Consider the following 20542-nt stretch of genomic DNA (forward strand, 5'->3'; position numbering starts at 1 on the left):
AGAACAAAAGACCTCAGTCTTAAGCCGAAAAGGCGTGGCTCTGACAGACATTTGCCAAGGCAAGGTGACCATATAATTAGTTAAATTAGGTCTCCCCAGAGACCTCACAAGCCCAGCTGAACTACATCACATCCCCCTTTCTCCCCCTGTTTAAAATATCTGAGAACTAGGACAATTTGTCCTAAGTTATTAGACTATTTTAATCCTAACCCCTTAAATCTATTACAGTACAAAGACAAAATTATACATAACATAATACAAAATTATTCAACTACATATATTTCCCTCAACCTTCTCATCTACCACAAGGCAGTGTAATCAGTACACCTCGCAGTTGACCAGCATAATAGTTGCTCTCTGGTGCAAATCCTCCTTACCCGTCATTTCTCCTTAAACCTAAATATCGGGCTCCAGTGCCTTCCCTACTTCTACTAGAAATGCACTAGCCAATGCTAGTCACCCTCGCACGTTAACCATTGGGCCAAACCTCTCTAGGCTTCTCTGGCATGGAAAACTGCTCCAACGGGTTGCATTCTTTCAAGTAACTGCAACTGGACCACTTCACGACCACCAAGGCCACATTTTCAGCACACTTCATATGCACACTACATCTGAAAATCGAGACAGGGCAGGCATCGCAGCTAAGACCCTCCATTATCCTATGCCACTACTAGGATTCACTGGCCTCATAAAACAAGGTGGCCATGATCAGTGGACCGTTTCCAAGGTCGCCTTATTTCACACAGGTAACACTTAACACTTCTGGCAAGTCAAAGTAGGCTGGGGACATCTCACACTCTTAATTGTCTCTCATGGCTGGCAGGGCATCCCCGCGTACCGGTCGTACAGGTTAACCAGCAAGGCAGGATACACCTCCATACCGCCCTTGAAAGCAGGCTGACCCCAGCAGCTGGAGTCCATCTCCGCGGCTCACTTCCTTCCACATCTCTGAGGATGGAAACTCCTTCATAGTAGATTCTCCTGTCCTGGCACACCAGCCAGAATCATTCACACACCACTGCAGCATCACTGCCATCTCCTCTTGAGCTAGGCAGCATCTCAGCATCACAGTATGGCCGTATCACAGCAGCGTACAGCACGGCCACAGCATCGCAGCACGGTCCCAGCATCACAGCACAGCCGCAGCATCTCAACATCACCGCACGACCGCAGCATCTCAACATCACAGCATGGCCGTATCACAGCAGCACACAGCACAGCCACAGCATCGCAGATGGCTACAGCATCGCAGCACTGTCCCAGCATCTTAGCATCACAGCACGGCTGCAGCATCTCAACATCACAGCAGCACACAGCACGGCCACAACATCGCAGCACAGCTACAGCATCTCAGCACGGCTACAGCATCTCAGCAGCATCACAGCAGCCGACATAAGCAGTAGCAGGCTATGGTCAGTTGCTCGAGGTGAGGTGAGGTCACTTCAGGTCATCAACAGCAGGTGCGGTCACCCATCCCTGGCAACTGCGGGTAACTGGCGGTTCGCGGGTGATGGTCACAGGCTGGGTGACACAGTCAGACACCCACTACAATAGATGACAGACCAGGGCAGCAATACATCTACTGGGGCACATCAGCTGGGTGACTGGGCACATCAGGTGGATAATAATTATAGGCAGCTCTTCAGTGGGTGACAGTTGTGGGTGAATCTTCCAAGGCGGGCTGGGTGACTTCTCATTCCTCTGTAAATATTCAATTTCGGCAGTAATTGCTTCCCCCAAAAGTCTCGCCCAAATACTGATATTCTCCACCATTTATCTCAAACCAACAACCAACTCCAAATATAATATTACACCCAAACAATTACTCAGACCCACGGTCAAAAAAAAAAAAAAGGTCAGTTAAGGTCAATAGGATTATAATATCATACAGATATTTACTTTAGCTTTACACACACAAGAAAAAAAATGGTAGCATAACATAAGTATAACCGAGCAGTCAAAAATAAGGCACATGGGACTGGTTCCTACTATAAAAATAAGAACCACCACCGCTTAGACACCATGTCATGTAGGGGGGTAATGATTACGGGAATATGGGGGTAAGCGGAGGGAGTCAGTAGGTAGGGGACAGGCGAGGCAGTAGGAGAGATGAGTGCGGAGGTAGGTAGGTAATGTGAGGTCACTGGTGACTACACCTTCACCTCTCATTACTCTACCCGCCACCCTACTCGCCCTCTCACTACTTGAAATAAAAAAATAAAAGAATAAATAACGGGGACAGTAAATATTACTATTCTACTCAAACACAGTTTATTATTAAGTCCTTGTACAATAATATATTTGGAAACAGGAGAACATTATTGTGGTTTAGATAAATGGGGTGGTACACATAAGCAGTGAGACAGGGAATACAATCAACTTGACCAAAATGAATATAACTTACAATATAGTTCAGAGGGCAGTTCATCACAGGAACTAAGCCACATGTCCCGAGACCTACACAGCACGAGTACTGCGCCAAGCCAGTACTCTGCCCAATGCCTCCAACAGTCTCCTACAGAGACTTCAGCAGCCTTCTCCCGAACCCTGCACCCAAGCAGCAGCTCCGCTCGAATCTCCTGATCATGCTCTTCCTTGGGCTTTTATGGTGGTCCAAGCACCCTCCACAATGAGGTGTGCACACATGGTGTTGATCTGACGCCGAGGTCTGACGCCGTCCAGAACAAAAGACCTCAGTCTTAAGCCGAAAAGGCGTGGCTCTGACAGACATTTGCCAAGGCAAGGTGACCATATAATTAGTTAAATTAGGTCTCCCCAGAGACCTCACAAGCCCAGCTGAACTACATCACATTGTTGCAGTCCTCTGGGTAAATTTATTTTCACATTTAACAAACATATTCTGTTAAATCTGAAAATTGTCCATTATTGTTAAGATTGTAGAAAAACATCCCCATAATTAGGATTTAATGGTCAGTAGGCTTTAATGGGAATCTTTCCCTTGTTAGTTTTTTAAAGTTGAGAGTTCACTGCGTACTCTGTGTAAAAATAAGGATGATAAACATAGCCTTTCTTCAACTAGCTACTTAATATATGATCTCTCTTTAACTATCTATGGGTTTGAGCCTCACCCTTCTGTGTTTACAAGAGGCACTTAATTATAATTCATAGTTCAATAGAAACAATATCTTTATGTAAGTGTGGTCTCGGTACGTAGATAAAGAAGTTAATAATAGAATATGGAGCATAGCTGTATGACCCTTATGGGTCTAGCTCTTAGGCTAGGTACCCTTGTGATCCTTACCTGTTTTTTTAGTAAGGGGTTCTTGGGGATGCAGTATTTTGTCTGTAAGGAGAAATAGGAAAATTTATCCTGATGCAGGTCTTGTGTAAATGATGACTCAGTGGAGCTTTTGGTCACTTGATTAGGGGCTTGTGCTGGCTTGCCAGCACAAGAATATTGCTGCACACTAACAGCACCTTTCAAGGCAGGTGAAATTGCCGACCTAGAAAATGTACAGAGAACTTTCACGGCGTGCATAACGGAGATAAAACACCTCAATTACTGGGAGCGCTTGAGGTTCCTAAACCTGTATTCCCTGGAATGCAGGTGGGAGAGATACATGATTATATACACCTGGAAAATCCTAGAGGGACTAGTACCGAACTTGCACACGAAAATCACTCGCTACGAAAGCAAAAGACTTGGCAGACGATGCACCATCCCCCCAATGAAAAGCAGGGGTGTCACTAGCACGTTAAGAGACCATACAATAAGTGTCAGGGGCCCGAGACTTTAACTGCCTCCCAGCACACATAAGGGGGATTACCAACAGACCCCTGGCAGTCTTCAAGCTGGCACTGGACAAGCACCTAAAGTCAGTTCCTGATCAGCCGGGCTGTGGCTCGTACGTTGGTTTGCGTGCAGCCAGCAGCAACAGCCTGGTTGATCAGGTTCTGATCCACCAGGAGGCCTGGTCACAGACCGGGCCGCGGGGGCGTTGACCCCCGGAACTCTCTCCAGGTAAACTCCAGGTAAACACTAAAAGATGTCATTTTAGGATAACAGGTTCTTCATTATGCTACAGACTTTTTATCCCAAGCAGGGAATGCTCATGTAACTTATATTGTGCTTTGTTTCTTCAATCCTCCTTTGATATGTACTGACAGGATGCCGTGATATTGAAGCAGGACGGATGTACAGAGATCTTATTCAGACTGACTACTTCAGAGTAGTTGTTGTTGATGATGTAGAGGCAGTTGAAGTGTGCGGAGCTCTTAAGGTGAGAAACATTATTTTTTTGCACTTACATTCATTAGATTAATACTTGTTAATTGCTTAATAATTGATACAAGTATGCTACAATACCATGTGCAAAATTCTGTTATTCATTGCTTGTTATTTGTCTTTTAGAATATTGTAGCAACAGGTGCTGGGTTTGTGGATGGCCTTGGGTATGGTGACAATACAAAGGCTGCAATTATAAGACTAGGACTCATGGAAATGATTAAATTCTGTGAGGTAAGCAAATCTGCAGAAACTAAAGAAGGTATGAAGATCTAGTTTGCACTTGATTTGTTATAGAATTTTTTTTTTTTTTTTTATAAACCTGATTACATCCCCCCCTCCCTTCCCATTCCCCAGACAGTATATGGGTTGAGCCCTTTCCCATTAGTTTTTTTTTTTTTTAAATCAAAGTGAGAAAATTACACATCACCTATAAACCCATTAAAATTAACTCATTCTTCTCCTCTTGCAGGTCTTCTATCCAGGTTCAAAATTAGGTACGTTTTTTGAGAGCTGTGGTGTTGCTGACCTCATCACTACTTGCTATGGTGGCAGAAACAGAAGAGTTGCAGAAGCATTTGTGAAAACAGGCAAGGTAAATTCTTAACGAACAAATAAAGAAAGTCTTAATCATAGTTAAAATTTACTTCTTACATTGATAAGTGAGAAAACATAATTTATCGAGAACTGAAGTAATTCCAAACGTGTAAAATCTGTAAAAAATTTCAGTTTGGATTTCTTGCGTTTTAATTTCTGTAAATGATGGGGATGTTTTGTGGGATATAACTTGAAAAGTGAAATAAGGAGTTATTTTGATGGCATTTTGATGAAGATTTCTGCAATATGATAGTAAGTAGGTCATGATAGCAACAAGCTGGTGGTGATAGCAAATTATTAAATGGCAACAAACTGATAATTGATATCTGCAACTTTTATGCTTAACCCTTAAACGGTCCAAAGAAATCGACGTTCAAATTCGTAGTGCTACAAAAGTAGATCTACTTTTTTTTACATATTTTCAAATATAACAAAAAAAAAAATGTAGATAAAAGTTTTTTTTACACGTTTTCAAATGTAAACCAAAAAAGATCTACATTTTTTTACATACTTTCAGATGTTGAAAAAATGTATATATACGTTTGGACCATTTAAGGGTTAAAATGCCAGACAGCCAGATATTTCTAAGCTTATATTATACAGATAAATCAAGTCTCCTTTAATTACTTGCATTGTATGCATATTTATATCTTTTGCTTTTGTTATTGAAGAAATTTAAATGTTTGATAAATTTTTCAAATTTTGTTAATTTCTAATTAATATGAGAGAAGAAGTATGCCATCTAACATGCTATTTGTAGTTGTTAATGCTACTGGACTGCTTTTAAGTGGTGGTATGGATGCAGAGTAACATGGCCACTCTAGTCCACTCCTAGTTGTACAGTTGTCCTATTATTATACCTGTTTTGAAAAATCTTATATTTTTATTATATTTCAGTCAATTTTGGAACTTGAAAAGGAAATGCTGAATGGTCAAAAGCTACAAGGACCTTACACTGCAATAGAAGTTAATTTTATGCTCAAGGACAAAAAAATGGAAAATAGGTAAGGTTAGGGTTAAGAATTCAGTACATTAATAGTTATTTTTCACATTACAGTATTTATATACTGGAAATGAGAACTACAATGCCTGCACTTTAAAGGAGTCATTTGGGACATTGGCAGTTTGGAGGGATACGTTGTTTATCTTTATTACGTACAGTGGTCCCTCGTTTTTCGTAATTAATCCGTTCCTGGAGCCGTTACTATAAACAAAATTTACGATTTACGAATCAATTTTCCCCATAAGAAATAATGTAAATACAATTAATCCTTTCCTGACACCCAGAAGTATTAAAACAAAAAATTTTTTAACATGAAATATGCATGTAGTACATAAACAACACAATGGGAAATGATGAATGAAACATTAGCAGCATAACACTTACCTTTATTGGAGATTCTTCTTAGTGTATGGGAGACTGGAGGAGGAGAGAGAGTGGATTGTTTATAGTTTGGAAGGGGAATCCCCTTCCATCAACACCTCAGGTACCATTTGCTTTTCTGGGGTTGCTTCTCTTCTCTGTTTCTTAATGCCACTAGGATGAAAGAAAGTTGCAAGACTTAGAGTGACGTCAAGAGTGGTCAGATAAATGGTTATTGGAAGTCAGCCCAAGCAGTCACAAAGTTGTGAAGTTGGGAGATGCGAAAGGCCAAAAAACTGAGTACTGTACTGTATCATCTGCAGGAATGAATGCAAGAACTAGACCTTGCATCACTGTAGGGGTGAAGAACAGAGAGGAGATATGATCACAACATCCAAAATACTACCAGGCATAAACAATAGGCTCATTATCAGTGATGCAATGAGAACAAGGGGTGTGGTTGAAAATTGTGTATCCAAATGAGCTGTGCATATTAGGAAGTATTTTATCAAAGTAAAAGCAGTAAATAAGGAGTATGCATTGTGTAATGATGCAGTGAAAGTAAACTTTATAGGGGGCTCAAAAATAGATGTTTCTGTAAATATGTCATGTAATTTCCTGGACTTCTCCCCTATTTCACTGTATTCCACATGAAACTTATTCTTCTGCTGCCTTTAATTTTTTCTATTCTTGTTGTAAGTTTGAGTAAAATGTCTGTGCTTTCAATTATTTACATTCTTTGATAAGAATTTGTTTTTGTTTTCAGATTTCCTCTTTTCACGGCTATTCACCAGATTTGTTCGGGTGATCTTCCTCCTTCAGGAATGATTGACTGTATTCGAAACCATCCTGAGCACATGTAAGTACTGTAATTATTGATTATTTTTAGATTTAAAATTTAAATTGTGGTTATATCTATGTTTTCCTCTAACTGTATTATTTTGTTAGATATCTGGAGTGTTAGAGTATTTGGACAGTCACTGCTGCATACAGTAAAGTCCCAGTAATATAGAATTATAGCTTCTAGGGAAATTACCTTGATGCTGGTGAAGGGCTCTTTATCTAAAAAATTAGAGCTATCCTTTCCTTGGATCAAATCTTTTTCCCTTCCATTTCCCAGGAGCAGTGTGACCCTTTGTTGATTTAGCACATTCCAATAATGATAGTATTACTAAAGAGTTCCAGGTGCTTTTATGAGCAGTATTACTGATATATCTCAAACCTAATTATACATTTTTAATAGGTTTGGTCCCTCAGCCTTTAAAATTGTTATAAGTCCTCTTAAAATGCAAAACTAAGTGTTCAGGTATTTTTTGGAGATGGAGCATGTTCTTATATATAGTACCATAATATTCAGTGATGGCAAAGTCTTCTTACGTGATGAGGAATTATCTAAAGAAATGGATTATATTCGTTGGGAATTCAATGTGCAAACGTAATCACATTCAAGTATGGTAGATAACCTAGCTAAGAACATACAGTAATAAAATCCATACTGTGCATAAATCCACTTATATATTTTTATAATTTTTCTTATCATTTATGGCTTTAGGCCATTCTTATCTAGGCTATCATAATGGATACGTACGCTACTAGTCAGCCTGAAGCTGTTGTGGTGCATGTCTGGGTTTTGCTTACCATCCACTCAATATTTTATTCTACCTTAGTGTACATAGTTTACAGTAGAGCTTCTTTTATACATACAATACTGAATACATGGTATTATACAGTATTAGGGTACTGTAGTATAGATGCTATGTTGTATTATCTTATTGTAGATAATATTTGGTGTTAATTAATCCAGGGCACAAAAACTGTATCTTGTGGGTAGACATTACAGCTGACTGGAAAGAGATTGATGCGTCTGTTGCTACATTCCTTACCAATTGCATTATCTTTGGCTGGTCTTTTACCAAGCCCCATTATTTTTTAGTGCTCTTGTATCAGTTAAATACTAGTGTGATCAAAAGTGACTTCAGGTTTCTTCTACCTCTTACCTCTTCACTTTACCATCTACTTATGTTGTAGTACAGTAATTTGTGTATAGTACAGCCTATATTGTACATTGTGATGTATGTAATATTGTACAGTATTATAATGCTATCCTACATATAGTAAGGCATTATTTTATTCTACAAGGTGTGCCAAAAGTCCCTTTACCTCTGTATACCAAAGTGCAGAATAAGGTTCATGACATAGTTTAAAACTTACACAGCCTAATAACTATGCAAATCTTCCTTTGAGCAAGAGACCAGCACTGAAAGTTTGAAGTCAATCAGAAGAGGCATTCCCCAGTAATCTCATGGAAATCACAGGTAAAGGAACTTTTGGGAAACCCTGTTCTGTGTAGCATGTTTGGTACGTATTATATTTTTCCCCATTTAGCTTATTTTTCATATAAATTACATGCTTTTGGATAATATTGCTATATATTCAATGAAATTGCATCTTTCCAAAAACTGATCCTAATTTACTAATTTAAGGCATATTAATGATTCACATATTCCACTAAAATGTATTACTTGGGTTTTATTGTATTGCACCCTCCTTAATCATTATGCTTAAAAATTTCAAGTGATGAAGATCCTGTGAAAGCAGTGTTTTGTTTTACTACCTTACTTCAACACAGTATGAGACCAATTAGTACAGGTTCATGTTCTTGTTTTCTGATACTCTCTTGTGTATGTTAGAATGCTTTGCATGGATTGTGTATGAAAGCAGCTACAACAAGTGAAGTCATAATACAAAAGTATTGTTTCTTGAGAAAATATAGTTCATAATATAGAAAATGGATGAATGTTTTGTGATTTTAGGTATCTTTGAGAGAGCATTTGAATCTTATGAATTTTTTTCCCAAGGAAAACTTATAAAAAATTATGAAAGTTTGAGATACATAATAAGAATTGTATGAATAAGGAGTTAGACTGCAGGGAAAATAAATTATATTAGGATAATTTTTTGTCAGTTTCAAGGAAGGCTGCTACAGCAGTATTAGTACTTAGGGATAATGAACAATAAATGTTAAATGTAGGAGAAACTATACAGTATATAAGGAAATGACTTGTGATGTTTACTAACAGTAGTGTGTGTGTAGTCTTTTCTCTACTAATGTTGGTCACCATACATCTTCACTGATTAAAATACTCAGGACAGTATTAACTAAGTATTTTCTGAAAAATTGTGCCATTTTGATTGCCCGCTACCTGTACGTCTAAGCAAAAAAAAAAAAAAATCCACAAGAATGCTAAGTTTTTTCCTTCTCTAGAAGGAAATAGTCTAACAACTAGAAGTTTAAATATAGGTTGGATGGGTACATGAGTGGGTTTGGGTGGGTGTGAATTGGACCTGCCTAGTATGGGCCAGTAATCCTGCATCAGTGTTCCTCTATTCTTGTGTATTTGGATAGTGAGTGATTGAGCACAGTACCCTAGCATCCTCCCCATCTTGGCATATTTCAAGAAAGAGTTTTATGAATAATCTTGAAATATAATTGCCTCCTTGCCTCCCTATTCTTTCTCCCTGTACCTCTCTTTACCTATAGCCCTTTCCCTTCCCCAATCTCATTCTCTATCTCTCCCCTCCATTTTCTCTTACCCTACTATGGATTCAGTGGATGGCTGGGAATGTTAGGGAGTATAGGTATTGGTGGGCATGGTAGGGAAAAGTGGGTGGTGGAGCCAGTTAGGTAAGCATGGAGTGAATGTGCATGTAGCTAATGGGTGTGGATGAGTGGATGGGCATCATATATTGAATGAGTACATATGGGTGGGCAATGAAAGAGTGGGTGGGAGGGTGGGTAAAGTGGAGTGAGTAGATGGGTCTGGCTTCTTATCTTAGAAACTGACAGGCAGATTGCATTTTATTCTAAAAAAATTTTCTGTGAAGTTATTCATTAAAGATTAAATTGGAAACTTTGTAGAAGAATGGTTCAGAGAACCGACATGTTGATAAATTAGACACATGTGCAACTCTTGGGTATCTTTATTGAGGAAACGTTTCGCCACACAGTGGCTTCATCAGTCCATACGTAGGAGAAACTTGAAGAACAGGAGGAGAATGAGGTAATCAGTCCCTCAACCTTGAGTCGATGTGTTCAGTCCATCAATCTTGAATAGAATACGGCATATCAGCGGAGAAGCAGCTTATAAACCGTATGGCAGGAGAGGTGCAGCAGTCATAGGTCGCGTCACATTTGTTCAATGTGGAAGTAGGTCGTGCCCAAGAATTAGGCAAGCGAAGAATTCCTAAGTATTAAGATCCCAAGAAGTTGCAGTGTCTGACAGATTTGTAGATGAATGGTTCAGAGAACCGACATGTTGATAAATTAGACACATGTACAACTCTTGGGTATCTTTATTGAGGAAACGTTTCGCCACACAGTGGCTTCATCAGTCCATACGTAGGAGAAACTTGAAGAACAGGAGGAGAATGAGGTAATCAGTCCCTCAACCTTGAGTCGATGTGTTCAGTCCATCAATCTTGAATAGAATACGGCATATCAGCGGAGAAGCAGCTTATAAACCGTATGGCAGGAGAGGTGAAGCAGTCATAGGTTGCGTCACATTTGTTCAATGTGGAAGTAGGTCGTGCCCAAGAATTAGGCAAGCGAAGAATGTTGAGGGACTGATTACCTCATTCTCCTCCTGTTCTTCAAGTTTCTCCTACGTATGGACTGATGAAGCCACTGTGTGGCGAAACGTTTCCTCAATAAAGATACCCAAGAGTTGCACATGTGTCTAATTTATCAAATTGGAAACTGCAAAATAGGAGAAATAAAAATGAATTAATGCAATAGATGAGAGATTGTTTGAAATGAAAATGCAAACAGTGATATGAGTAAAAATGTTGTGGGGAAAACGTCACCAGTGGGGTACAGCAAGGATCAGTGCTTACTCCAATAATGCTTCTAATTTATGTAAATAACTTTTTGAAAGGAATAAAAATTGTATCAAAATGTTTGAGATAGACATCATATACAAAAGAAATAATAAAAATATAAACACCTGCACTTAGACTTTGGTAATTTGAGCAGATGTGTGAAATCACTTCTCAGAACACCATGTGAGAATGCAGGTGTGAGACACTAAGTATCTAAATACACTGGCTAGTTGATCTCACTGAACTTAATAAAAATATTAGTACTGTAGCTGTCAGCTTGTGATATATTGCTGATTAGCAGCACAGTAGTGCAAAAAATTAATGTGAAGGACCTGGGAGTGATAATGTGAGAGAAATCTCACTTGCAAAGATCACAAAAGGATGGATAAGATTGATAATGAAGTCCTTAAAAATTAGGGATGCTAAGCCATCCCTAGTCTTTAATACTGTTGCAATTTTATATCTGTAGTGTAGGCACACCTCTGGCAAGACATTGATGGAGTGAATGATGATGAAAGTGTTTCTTCCTTTTCGGGTCATCCTGCCTTGGTGGGAAATGGCCGATGTGTTAGTAAAAAAAATATATGTATATACTTTAGCAAGATGTTATACATCTTTTTACTTGCCCTGTTCACTGTATTTCAACTATTATTCCCAGTTCCTTATAGACACATGCATATAGCTATTTTTTTTACACAAATCAATTTTGCAGGCTAAGAGTTATCATTTCAAAGCCCAGCCCTATCTAAGGTACACTCCTACACCCCAGGGTGCGACCCACAATAGTCGACTGACACCCAGTTACCTACTTGCTGCTGAGTGAACAGAGGCAGCAAGTATGAGGAAACATGCCTAACATTTTCACCTTTGCCTGGAATTGAACCATGGATATTAGTTAACCAGTATTTCCTTTCTTTAATACTCAGTAGAGGTACTTAACTAACATATAGGAGCAGTTCCCTAGTATTCTGATTAGGTATTGCTTGGGTGTATAAGGTAGGGTAGATGTATGAAATATAAAAAAATAATTAAAAGAAGGGGAAAAAGGAGTCAATCAAAATGGTTATGATTTCTAAGTATTTACTTACTAGACAAGGGGGTGATTTACAATTTATAATTACTGTACACTATTTCAGTAACATTATGTATTATAACACGCATCTGAAACCATCTCCACGGGAGAGTGGAACAGAATTCTTCCTCCGTAAGCCATGCGTGTCGTAAGAGGCGACTAAAATGCCGGGAGCAAGGGGCTAGTAACCTCTTCTCCTGTATATATTACTAAATGTAAAAGGAGAAACTTTAGTTTTTCCTTTTGGGCCACCCTGCCTCGGTGGGATACGGCTGGTGTGTTGAAAGAAAGAAAGAAAACATCTGAAACCAAACCTATGGGTATATTCCTAGCAGTGGGGAATTGATACAAGATGATACCAGAAGTCTACTCGCTTAAGATCATCAGCCAAACAGAATTCCACCTCCTAGGACCTGGCACCAAAACCACTACAGCCTCTCTCTGGATGCTCCAGGTCTCCACTGACTTAGTTACTCCTCTGTCTTTCTCTTAGAAAGTCATTCCCATAGCCAAAATAACCATGTGAGTCATACAGCCTGGGATCACTCACTGATATCCCTGGAAAGGCAAAACGGTATCACATTCGACCAACAAGACACTGGATCTGGGATTAACACTATGGACAAAGTCCCTGGATATCTGACCTTAGCTGAAACTTGAACCTGATTACATACAGAGAGAGAGGACAGCGAGAGCAGTATATACATCACAAATAGTGATAGATGAATGATGGAATTTAATGTGAACATGTGACATGTAATGGCAACAGGAGAAGCATTAACAGATCACATATAGAAAACTGATTGTGATAAATTTTTAGTGTTATGGACCATACACAGGTTATGTGGTATTCACACTTTAAACCATGTGGACAGGCCCAAAAAATGAGCTACAAAATGGCTCCAAGAGCTAAAAAAAAAATTATAAAGATAGGTCAAAAAAATTTTATATGCTCTTACTAGGTGGAAAAGAGAAGACATGTTAACCACATATGTACATTACTATAAGATCATCAAAGGATATATATTTGTAAACAAGGAAGGCTTATCACTATAAAAGGAAGACCAAAAGAGCAGAGCTGTAAACTGAAGTGGTGACGAAAAGAAAATTCTTCACTAACATTGTGATACAACAAGGAAATGGGATGCCAAGAGGCATGTGTTAAGAACCACAGAAAATTTTAAATAATTATACAATAAATAATTTTTTAAACAGTGCACACAAAGCATGAATACTGTATGTTCTGATTGCCCAGATGAGTCAGAGAGAAGGTAGAACATCTCTTCAGTGTAAGACTATTCAGGAAGTGGAATGAGTTGAACAGGAATTCACAAGTCTAACTTCTTACATATAACTGTATCACAAAATTAAATAAATAATCCCCTCCCCATCCCAGCCAATCCTCTCTCCTCCCCCTCCTCCTGCTGCTGCTCCTGATATATGACATTAACAATATGTGGTTAATTCCACGGAATGATCAGGATTCAAACCAGCCCATCACCTTAGTCCACTGTATCACACAGGGTCTGAGGTGATGGTTGGGTAATCTAAGACTGCAGGTTCGAATCCTTATCACTTGAATTTTCAATACATAAGTGGTTAATAAACAAGCAGTTGTTATTATTATAGGTATCATGGGTCAATCATGCATCATTTTGTTATTTGCTGTTAATATACTGTGTCTAGCTGGAGCTCACCCTTTCCTCTTTTCCATTACTAGGCCTCCAAACTGCTATAAAATAGCAATGAAACCAGGTTTTCTCGGTTAAGACGAGGAGCCTTTGAGGAAATTCATCACTGGTATGCTCTTGATAGCTACACATCAAGTCTGGTAGCTTGACTTTAATCTCATTCTTTATACGAAAATATTGTGTATGCTGTGCTTGTAGTATGAAATATTGGTATATGCTTGCCCGAACACAGTCTTTGTCTAAGTTTCTCCCCAATGTGTTATCCTGACCAAGAGTATCATTTCATGCACCATACAGTGGAGGACATTAGCTGAATATTGTACTTAAAAAACTGTATGGGACTAAAAGTTTGATGTTAAAATAATAATAATAATCTTTCAATACAGAGTAAGAATTCTAAATTAAAAACTGTATAGTTACAATATAAGGGCCCTGGCTCAAGATGAAATGTTCTGCTTAACTATGGGTTTTCTGTATGTACAACTAAATGTCACCCACTTGTGTACAAACATTGTACCATGCTGTAATAAAATTATTATTCTTTCTTTCAACAAACTGGTCGTATCCCACTGAGGCAAATGACCCAAAAGGAAAAATGAAAGTTTCTCATTATTATTATTATTATTATTATTATTATTATTATTATTATTATTATTATTATTATTATTGTTATTATTATTGTTATTGTTATTATTATTGTTATTATTATTTTTATTTTTATTATTATAAGCAGAGGATTGAAACTAGTTTCCACGAGAATTGTAAACTGCTGTCATAAACAGCTACAGGTCAAACATTCGCTGAAATTTTAGTTGAAGTATCGTCAGGGACAGAACTGTTTTTATTATTGTAGTAAGAAAAGTTAGTTCAGGTATTTTGGATCATCCAGGTAATAGGTTGGTAGACAGCAACCATCCAGGAAGGTACTACCATCCTGTCACAGGAGTGTAGAACAGAAACTAGTCTCACTGATGATCAAGATGATGTATCTCTTATAAACTTTTACTTTTTGTAACTCTTACAGACTTTTACTTACTTTAATTGTAGCCTTATTTTTGCTATTGTTGTGCGTTTCTTAATATGTAGTTCTTATTGCTTAAACATTATGCTGCCTTTCTAATATAGGAAGCCAGGTCTAAGACCAGGTCAAGGGGCTGTTGATCACCAGAATCATTAACAGATATAAACAAACATTTCTATATTTTACATTTTTATGAACTGAAGATTACCTTTATATTGTATTCAATAGTACAGGTACAGCAGAGCCTCATGAATGAGTTGCAATTTTAGTGTTTAGAATGTCATATTTCAAAAATAGAATGTCATTTTTCAAAACAGGAATGTGGGTATTCAAAAAGGAATACTGCTGTCTAATTATTTATATAGTATAAGTAATTCATTTATATCTCCACGGGGAAGTGGAACAGGATTCTTCCTCCATAGGCCATGCGTGTCGTAAGAGGCAACTAAAATGCCAAAAGCAAGAGGCTAGTAACATTACTAAATTTAAAAAGAGAAACTTTTGTTTTTTTCTTTTTAGGTCACCCTGCCTTGGTGGGATACAGCCTTCTTGTTGAAAAAAATCTTATGTTATTAAAACCAGTGCTTTATTTTTAGATCCTCAGATCATTGTAAAACTTTTTGGTACTTTGTATTATATCTATTCATTATCATCCTAAGTAGTTTATTCCCTCATTGACAGTACTTGATGACTGTCATAATACTTGCTGGATATTTTTGAGTTTGGGTAACACATTGGTAAGAAAAAAAAGGTTAAAGCATGAGACTTTTTCTGTATAGATTGTTATCCTGATCATAGATTTTACCTAGTACTTCCTTTTTCTAAATTATTTGATGGGTCTTGATGGAAAAGATGGCACCTGTTTATTAGCTGATACCAATATAAAATGAGATCAATTTTGCTTTTATATGTATACATCTTGAATGACATTTACAATCAGGTTAACATTTCTAAAGGATAAACGTCTCCATATTTCATAACTGTCTTAATTTATTTAATATATAGATGCAGTATTATTTTAAACTGAACCACGCTTCAGAGACCAACTGTTCCCTAATACTCGCTTAACATTCAGTGCTATTGAAGCCACAAGTAAAACTAACCTGGTATGAATGGGCTTGCTTGTATTAGATTTATGATGGATCTTATTTGCTGTGAAGCAGTCAGATGGATTTTCCTGTTTTATTGAAATATTTCATATAAGGAAAACATTTTGTGATAGGTACATACTTATTTGTATAAAATTGTATAATTATTCAGCTTAAATAATTGCTGGTATCTGCAGTGACATAACTGTTTGCCAGTAGATATAAACCTGAGATAAAATTTCTGAATCTCTATATTTTTTTATTGTGCAATGGACATGATGCTGAAGATGTTATATTTAAGTTGTTAAAGATTGACTACTGTTTTTCTGAAAAAGTACTGTAGAGTAGTGTAGAGTATGTTTAAGAATAATTTACTGAATTCTTTATTCATTGTTTATTAATTTACTATGGTACATAAGAAACAGATGAAAAAGGGAGTAAACTTATCTATATGGAGGAAATGCCAGAACTCACAAAATCATAATGATACGATTGCAAACAAACCATATCACAGGTAGGGATTGAACTCGTGGCGAGTGGGTCATAAAACTCCAGGCCTGGAGTTTTACAACTCACTTGCCACGAGTTCAATCCCCACCCATAGTATGGTTTGAATGCCAGAATGTTGTATGATGAATGGAAGAAAATTTGAGATCTCATGACTACATAAAACAAATACTAGAGCAAAGCATACGTCAGGGTTATGAATACAGTCCTCAGAAAGATAGAGCTCTGATGAACAGGCAGGTAAAAAGACGTGATGCAAAAAATCTGCCTAACTAATGATTGTACAGCTCATGCCATAAAGTGTTGTGTGGGCAAGGATGGCAGCAAGTGGAAGTGTTAGTCCTGTTTGCCAATCAACTTTTGAGTAATGTAGTTAAGCTGTATGAAGCTGTAATGTAGCTGAATGGTAAGGTTTTATCAACACTGTCACTATGAAAGATGAGGTATAAACAACATATAGTTATTTGACCCTTTAATCTAATAATATAAGGAATTCTGCAATAGAAAATGTCTGTTCCAACCTCATTCAGATTTGCTGAAGAGGGTCTCTGAATGAGACCAAAATACTAATTCTTCTACTTTCAACGCACCAGCCGTATCCCACCGAGGCGGGGTGGCCCAAAAGGTAAAACGAAAATTTCTCCTTTTACATTTAGTAATATATACAGGAGAAGGGGTTACTAGCCCCTTGCTCCTGGAAAATACTAATTATTATTATTATTACATTTCCGGGAGCAAGGGGCTAGTAACCCCTTCTCCTGTACAAATTACTAAATTTAAAAAGAAAAACTTTCGTTTTTCTTTTTGGGCCACCCTGCCTTGGTGGGTTATGGCCGGTTTGTTGAAAGAAGATTATTACATTTATTAGAGGAAGCACTAAACCTATAGTCCTACAGCACCTAGGTAATTGGAAGCAATCAGATTAAATCCAGGGCAAGGGACAGTAATTCCAGTTCTATGGTACAACAGTTATTTACCAGCACATACCTTGAAGGGCTGAAATATGCAGATATCTCTTACTTGTATTTCATATTTCTGTCCAAGTGGTTAGTCATGTTGTCTATGGATATAAGTACATTATGCTCTTAGCTTGTGTGCATTAATTGCTTTCATCAGATCATCTTCACAAATTTACAGATTTTTTGGTCGTAAACTGTACATTGAAGGCAGATAGCCTTCCTTTATGAAGTCAACCTGATAATGCTAAAAAATGTTCCTTCAGGTAGAGATGATTATGATTAGATGATTCAACTAACACTTAAAAATAACAGTCTTCAACATCGATTAGATGATTCAACTAACACTTAAAAATAACAGTCTTCAACATCATAATACTGTACTGCCTTTGTATGCCGAGTTGAGGGTGTTAATGGTCTCTTGCGAAGTTTGGTTTAATAATACATGCATCAATATTAATGTTTATACATAATAGTGAAGAAAATGTTTTAAGACGCTGTAATGTAATTTATATAGGTTAACACAAAGAAAAATGTTTTGAAATTACTATTTGATAAGAGAAATTTTTTTAAATATTGTAGCTTTAGAATCTTTCTGTAGATTAGAGACTGAATTTATTGCCTATTTTTATAGAATATTAATCATTGTCCATGTGTATTAAATTGATTTACATTTAACAAAGTTAAGGTAGATCAGGTATTAACAAAGTTAAGGTAGTTCAGATATTAACAAAGTTAAGGTATTAACAAAGTTAAGGTAGTTAAGGTATTAACAAAGTTAAGGTAGTTAAGGTATTAACAAAGTTAAGGTAGTTAAGGTATTAACAAAGTTAAGGTAGTTCAGGTACAAACTCTTAAATCCAGGACCTTGAAATTTGAAAATCCCTCAGAACTGGACATTTACCAGAATATTTCCTTTTGAAATGTAACAATTAAATCCAGAAACAATATCCTACAACTGGCTTAGTCAGGCATCCCTGATTGGTTAAGGCATTTTAATTCGCTGGAGCCAGATCCAATAAATTAATCAGTAATCCCTTTGGTTAGTTTTGCAAATTTTTTAATTTTGACAATTTTTTGGGGTGACGTTCTGGATATTACTTTGTTTATATCACTTTTTTCTGGTGCTCTGTTATGTATTTTGCTTTTCCATGGTTTTAGCTTTTCCCCCTCCATATAATCATATGAGAGGCTAGTAGATAGCTCATGACTAGCAGTATGAAAAGAGGAAGCGTCATACCCTGTTTGTCAGGAAGGTGAACTCGTTGAAGAAACTGGAGGCAGGGACACTGGACAGTAGTATGAGCTGGGTATTTTTGCCCATAATAACATACTTTAACAATGCTGTATGTGATTTTATTTATTTCTTCAAAACTGGGGAAATCCTGAAAACTGGCAGAGTCTTGGTTATAAGGGACCTTGATGTATGGGTTTGTACCTGTGTGTATAAGTTAAGATTAGATTTGGCTCTGAGGTTTTATAGTCTTAAAACAGTAGTATGTAGACCTTGTATAACACTGTAACATATATTTTGCATGAAAATGTATATAAAGGACAAAGTAAGATAATTCTCTCATTATGTATTGTATAAAAGCATTACAGTAGTTGCACAGCAACAAAATTTATGCACTAAGGAAGATCTGATACAGTTTTTCAGCTGGCTTTAATCTCGCATGGAATTTTTGCTGTTGTACTCAAATGATATCTAATTATGGAATATTTTTGTTAGCTTAATTTTTCCTTCTACATTCTAGTTTTTTACCAGTTTTTTTCCAACTTTTCACATCTTTGTATATAGTTTGTTGCAACTCATAGAGTATTCCCTTTTAATTTTTTCTAATGTAATATTATATTACTATATTACTGTATTTAAGAACATACAGTACTGAATTTTTTACTGCCACTAGGCAACTGGAGAAAATTATATTTGATTATTACTGTAGTGGGTCTGTTGCACAAATGCAATATGTATTTAGCTAATATTTAACATATGCCTTGCACTCAATACTGTATACCAGTAAAATATATATTCAGTGGATGCACACTTTCCTAACCTCTCACTTATCCATAATCATGCTTAAAAGAACATTTTCTGTTTTGGATAAGAATCCCAAGTCCACTTGATAACCAGTTGGACAAATGACTGGCACAAATAATACTGTATCTGGAAGTTGCATTAGAAAGATAAAATCCTCCATAAAAAAAAATACAGCATGTCAACTAGCAAATTTGATTATTATATTTCTGTACTGTATACATATACTATACAGTTTTTAGTTTGGTATACCATATTACACGTATTGTTGCATAGGGCTTAAATTTCTAGCTTTTATGTTTTTTTTGTTAGAAATAAATTATTTTTATAGTAAAGGGCACTTTCATTGACAATTTGACTAGAAGCATCATTGATATATGAAGTAGCGTGATATTAATGGATGAAACAGTAGAAATAATTTGGGAAAGTGAGTGTGGACATGGTGTTGCATCAGTCCCATATAACTACAATATGTACATATGTATTGGAAGGAATACTGTACACAAATAACCCGCACATAAAAGAGAGAAGCTTACGACGACGTTTCGGTCCGACTTGGACCATTGACAAAGTCACAGTGTGACTTTGTCAATGGTCCAAGTCGGACCGAAACGTCGTCGTAAGCTTCTCTCTTTTATGTGCGGGTTATCTGTGTATCGTTCCAGTCACGGTATTGTGCCTTTTTGTTATTTAAGGAATACAGTATTGTGAGTTTATTACTAATAAAAGCATTAGAACTTTAAGGAGTGTGCACTAGAAAGACAATGAGGTCTGGTAAATGTAAGGGTTTGGATGATGCTGTTTCTGATGATTTACACAACAACACAGTAAGTGTGAAGATACAAAGCTAGGAATTTAAGGATGTAGCCAGGAGATTTGCTCCTGACCTAGACATGACAACTTATTTTAAGTAATTGCTGTTAGTAAAATTAAGTGCTGGTATGGTTATTTTTTTTTTATGATGGTTAAAAATTAAATTGATCAGAACAGATAATACTTTTTAAAATTTTCATTATTGATGAAACTGGGTTGTATTGGAAAAGTTTATCAAATAACACTTTAACTAGTAGACCAGAGAAGACCTCTAG

The 20542-nt window shown here is 36.9% G+C and overlaps 1 protein-coding gene across 1 annotated transcript in view; it reads left to right on the top strand.

Moving 5' to 3' along the window:
* The window catches only part of Gpdh1 (Glycerol-3-phosphate dehydrogenase 1), a gene marked incomplete in the record, with an annotated part of 72076 nt that overhangs the window by 33900 nt on the left and 17634 nt on the right, over positions 1-20542 (top strand). The window contains 5 exon segments of the mRNA XM_053795250.2: positions 4129-4241; positions 4373-4480; positions 4719-4841; positions 5741-5847; positions 6973-7065. Of these exon segments, the coding sequence (XP_053651225.1) occupies positions 4129-4241; positions 4373-4480; positions 4719-4841; positions 5741-5847; positions 6973-7065 (544 nt within the window).

Source organism: Cherax quadricarinatus, chromosome 78 (assembly GCF_038502225.1).
Source record: "Cherax quadricarinatus isolate ZL_2023a chromosome 78, ASM3850222v1, whole genome shotgun sequence".
NCBI lineage: Eukaryota > Metazoa > Arthropoda > Malacostraca > Decapoda > Parastacidae > Cherax > Cherax quadricarinatus.